General features: G+C 51.0%; 1 protein-coding gene across 1 annotated transcript in view; it reads left to right on the top strand.

Annotated features, from left to right (window-relative positions):
• Window positions 1–314: 314 nt before the first annotated feature.
• Window positions 315–5,000, top strand: part of MED12 (mediator complex subunit 12) — a 35,361-nt gene continuing 30,675 nt past the window's right edge. The window contains exons 1-7 of the mRNA XM_015408928.1: window positions 315–494; window positions 1,398–1,502; window positions 2,229–2,420; window positions 3,595–3,754; window positions 4,089–4,264; window positions 4,461–4,571; window positions 4,742–4,996. Coding sequence (XP_015264414.1) covers window positions 396–494; window positions 1,398–1,502; window positions 2,229–2,420; window positions 3,595–3,754; window positions 4,089–4,264; window positions 4,461–4,571; window positions 4,742–4,996 — 1,098 coding nt within the window. The 5' untranslated portion in view covers window positions 315–395. The remainder of the gene's footprint in view (window positions 495–1,397; window positions 1,503–2,228; window positions 2,421–3,594; window positions 3,755–4,088; window positions 4,265–4,460; window positions 4,572–4,741; window positions 4,997–5,000) is intronic.

Genomic DNA, 5,000 nt, shown 5'->3' on the forward strand with positions numbered 1-5,000 from the left:
CCGTGTGAGTCGCGAACGCAGAGCGAAGGCGTTACGCGGCTCTATCGTTCGCCTCTGGGTATTTTCCGACAAAGAGGGTGTTCCATTTCCCATTGCGCTCCCTCCAACCATTGCCGCGATCTTTGGTTCCGGGATTTCCCCCTAGTCTCGCCTCCCTCCCGTGTTCGTCCATTTCCGTCAGCGCTCGATCTCCCGCCCGAGCCCAGCTTCGGAAAGATTCGGCAGTTTTCCTCCCACCCCTGCCACGCTCGGTATTCTTCGGGAGTGCTCGGGAGCGGCTCGGCTGGTTCCGCCGGCCCTTGTTGTGGCTGGGCCTGCGAGGTCCCCCTCAGCGGCCAGGCGCGGGCCGGCTGGGCCTCGCCGCCCCTCTCGCCGCCTAACCCGCCCCGTTCACCATGGCGGCCTTCGGCATCCTCAGCTACGAGCACCGGCCCCTCAAGCGGCCGCGGCTGGGCCCTCCTGACGTCTATCCTCAGGACCCCAAGCAGAAAGAGGTGGGGCTGGGGGCCCGCGGGGGGTGGGGCTGGGGGCAAGAGCCCTCGTGTGCGGGGGAAGCGCCCCCTACGGAGAGGACGGCAGAGAAGCATGGTGCCCCCTGCTGCTGGGAGGAAGAAGGGTGCCCCCGCCGGTCAAGGGGTCAGCGCCCTTGTGGGCCTTGGCCATGGTGCTGGAGGGATAGAGGAGGGGGCCAGGTTTTGGTAGGTCACGCCCCCGCCCCCCAGGTTGCTTCTCCCCCTCCCCCGTAGGACATCAGAGTGCCGTTCATGGGTCAGCCGGTATGGCCAGGGGGTCCCCTGGGCCCAGTAATGGCTAGCCATGTAGCAGTCAGCTCCTCAAATGTCCATAAGAAGCTCCAGAGAAGTTGTCAAACCAATGGCCTCGTCCTGCCCTCCCCACTGAAATGTCAGATATATTGCCCCTGGATATGGAGGTTCCATTCCCAGTTACCTCAGCAGATACTGCCAGAGAAACTTGTATTGTCTTCAGTGGTTGACTAATAGGTCATTTTCCCATTCAGCAGTCTTGCAGGAGACCTCCCCCCCCATATATACTTGTCTTGAGTATCATAATGGAAAAAGGTGTGATATTCATTTTACGCTTGCTTATGTTTTTGTGGGCCAGAATCCATTTTATCAGATGTGCAAATCTATGTTAGTCTTTATGGTGCTGGTTAGAATTGATAGATCCATCTTCTGTAGATTAATCCTTTTTTTTGGGGGGGGGGATCACATACAGTAATGTAAGAATTAGCTTACTCTGTTGTGTCCCTGATAGTGGCTGTCTACATACCCCAGCCTTTTCGGGTTGCACCCAAGCAGGGTGCAGTGGAGACAGCCATCCCTTTTCAGTTTTCAGTAGCCTCTGATCATGGGAGTTTCTTCCCTTTTCTCCTGCAGGATGAACTGACAGCTCTGAACGTGAAGCAGGGTTTCAACAACCAGCCGGCTGTCTCTGGGGATGAGCACGGCAGTGCCAAAAATGTCAACTTCAATCCTTCCAAGGTGAGGGCTTTGACCATTCTGGTGGTGTGTCTGCCTCAAACTCACAAATGATTTCTTGGCTATGAACAGAGAGAATCAGTGTTGATGATTGTGAGTTCTGTATCCTTTTCCCCCTATGTACACAGAAAACCAGAGAGTAACTTTGCAACGTTCAAGCTTTGTACCCTATTGTTTCAGAAATATGAGCTATCGAGAATATCCCTGTTCTCCTGGGGATACGTTTGAATAGAACTCCTGTTAAATGAAAACTTTCCAATTGTTTACCATGACAAACACTTACCTACCACCTTTCGTTCTCTTACATGTATTGTTTTTGGGAACCAGGTTTCTGAGGGCCTGGGGGGCGGAGAGATATTTGCTGGAGAAACAGTGTGCTGTCTGTCTGTCAGGGCTGGGATGGGGGGAGATATGGGTGCTAGCAGCCTGGATTACGGTCTGCAGATAGCGTCTTCAAACTCTGCTGGGGCTCCGTTTGGCCAGATTGTGTAACTTGTGTGTTTCTCAGGAAGGCAGAAGATCTTTCACATGTGAAGAAAACCTAGAAAGAGTTTTCTACAATGGGAGAGGGCACTTGTTCTGCTGTTGTCTGAATGAGTTTTAACACTTAAGCTGCAGGCAAGGAGATTTTGATTTGGAGAGGAGTATGTGAGGGTGTTTCAGCAACTCCACCAATCTCTGATTGCTAAGACAAAGTCCCAAGCTTTATTGTCTCTTCTTTGTCTCCAGATAAGTTCAAACTTTAGCAGTATTATTGCTGAGAAACTGCGCTGCAACACACTGCCTGACACAGGCCGTCGGAAACCACAGGTGAACCAGAAGGATAGCTTCTGGCTGGTAACCGCACGTTCCCAGAGTGCTATCAACAACTGGTTCAATGATCTGGCTGGGACCAAGCCACTCACTCACCTTGCGAAAAAGGTAAGGGACATATGAAGCTAAGAAAAAGGAGGGGGAGCTCTGATGTAGCGAAAACTGAACTGAGGCAAAATGTTGTCCTTGAACTGTTCAGTCTGTTTGAGCCATCCCTATCCCAAAGTGCAGCTCTTATGCCGTTCTGGAAATAAATGGCTCAAAATAGACTTCCCCTCTGGTCTCCCATCTACTTGGCTGTGTGTGGCCCTCTCAAGTTTAGCTCAATAGTCTTTTTCTGCCCCCTCCCACTAAGACAAATCTATGACTGTGAGAACTGAGCATTTTTGAGTGAGTGTGTGATTATGCCTGCCTGATGGAATCAACTACCAACAGAGATTAGGCAAGCAGCTTTGCTGTGTTAGATTTTGTATATGTTAGAAGGCGTTTCTTTTTAAGCAAGTTTTGAATCTGTAAAGCGAGTCTTTTGATGTTTATGGTTATATTCATGAATGTTGTGTGTGTGTGTGTTTTTGTAAGTATTGGTGTTTTCTTTGCTGTTTAGATTTTAACCTTTAGATTTTTTATTAGAACGGAGCTTTCATTGAGGTGTGTGCTGCCTTGTGTACAAGGAAAAATTGGGGCGCAAATCCATAAACAAGTAAAATGCCAGAAGAAAAAGGGATGAAGGCTTGGTTCTGCTGCTTCCTTCTTCTCCTCCTTCTGTGGGCTTCCAGGATCGGAAGGGGTTTAAGAGCCATGGGCTGAGCTGGGGAGGAGGAGCAGGCTAAGTGGTAAAAGGGTAAATGAAGACTATTTGGAGCAGACTGGAAAGGCAGCAGAAACTTTGTATTATTGGGGATCAGTGTAGAAATGAGGGAGGGGCTTGTGAAGTTTTGGGAAGGACCTAGTGACCTTAGAGCTGTGGCTCTAAGCCATGAGAAGATATACAGCCAAAGAGCCACTGGTTCTAAAGATGGTGTGATCTTTGTTCTCTGTTGTTTGCATCTGCCCACAAGCTGCCTTCAAGTGAAGCAAGTGACTTGGGACAGTCCCTCTCTTCTGCTTTGACTCCAGCCTTCATATCATATACAGCCAAAGAGCCACTGGTTCTAAAGATGGTGTGATCTTTGTTCTCTGTGGTTTGCATCTGCCCACAAGCTGCCTTCAAGTGAAGCAAGTGACTTGGGACAGTCCCTCTCTTCTGCTTTGACTCCAGCCTTCATATCCCATCCCCTGGCAGGTGCCCATCTTCAGTAAAAAGGAGGAGGTCTTTGGTTACCTGGCAAAGCATACCGTGCCTGTGATGCGAGCGGCCTGGCTGATTAAAATGACCTGCGCGTACTATGCAGCCATCACTGAAACCAAGGTGAAGAAACGGCACGTCATCGACCCGTTCAGTGGTAAGAGCTTCTGCTCCCCCCTTGCAGCCTGCACAGGGTTTTACAGACAGGGCTGATTTGCCTTTCTTGAAGCTTTCTGCTTACAGTTGCTGCATCTCATCTGGTGCTTGTTGGCATTTCCTCCCCCTTTTGCCAGGATGAGGCCAGCTTGTGCCTCTAGCGTTGCAGCTTGGTCCCTGAGTCCGCAGCTTGACATGGCATCCAGCACCTCACTTTCTTTACTCTTCCCACCATGTCGCAAGGGTCAGTGTGCTTGGCTCCCCACTTCCTCAGGTCCTACCTTTCTCCTTTCCCCCTCCCTTCCCCTTCTGCTAATGGTTGTTCTTCCTTCCAGAGTGGACCCAGATTATCACCAAGTATTTGTGGGAGCAGCTGCAGAAGATTGCCGAGTTCTATCGGCAGTTGTTGGGGCAAGCCACTGGGTCTCCCTCGGGTCCCATGCCCCAGGAGGTAGAGCATGCTCTGAAGCAGTGGGACTACAATGAAAAGCTAGCAATGTTCATGTTCCAGGTGAGATGGAGAGGAAAGGGGAAAGAAGTCTGTTTTCTTTAGCACGGCTGATGCATAGATGGAGAGGAAAGGGGAAAGAAGTCTGCTTTCTTTAGCAAGGCTGAATTTAGTCTTCTCCTGTGTGGGAGATGAGTCCAAAGGAGCCAGCACAAATTGGCTGCCTTCTCTCTGCTCAGCTCTTCCCATCTGCTTCCAGGATGGGATGCTGGACCGGCATGAGTTCCTGACTTGGGTGCTTGAGTGCTTTGAGAAGATTCGGCCCGGAGAGGATGAACTTCTGAAGCTTCTCTTGCCCCTGTTGCTGCAGGTGAGCCTGACTCTTCTGCTGTAGTCAAAACCTTCTCTTGATTTTATGGTGGAAGAGACGGTTTTTGCCCTGTGGATACTCTGGACAGCTCTGCCTGTGCTAAGTTAGTTTGGGCCAAGAGAGTGTCCTAACTTGGCACTGAACTGATTTATTTTCTCTCTTCCCAACAGTATTCTGGGGAGTTTGTGCAGTCTGCCTACTTGTCCAGGCGCTTGGCCTACTTCTGCACCCGGCGGCTTGCCTTGTTGCTGGATGGCCCTGGTGGGCACCCTCCCCACCATCTCTCTGCACAAGCGGGCAATGCGCTCCCTTCCACACCTACCCCTCAACCTGCTGTGGGGAACCCACCCCCCAGCCCTTTTAGTGACCTCCTTCTGTGCCCCCAGCACCGCCCGGTGGTGTTTGGGCTCAGCTGCATACTCCAGGCAA

Source organism: Gekko japonicus, unplaced genomic scaffold (assembly GCF_001447785.1).
Source record: "Gekko japonicus isolate JY-2015 unplaced genomic scaffold, Gekko_japonicus_V1.1 scaffold19, whole genome shotgun sequence".
Classification (NCBI taxonomy): Eukaryota; Metazoa; Chordata; class Lepidosauria; order Squamata; family Gekkonidae; genus Gekko; species Gekko japonicus.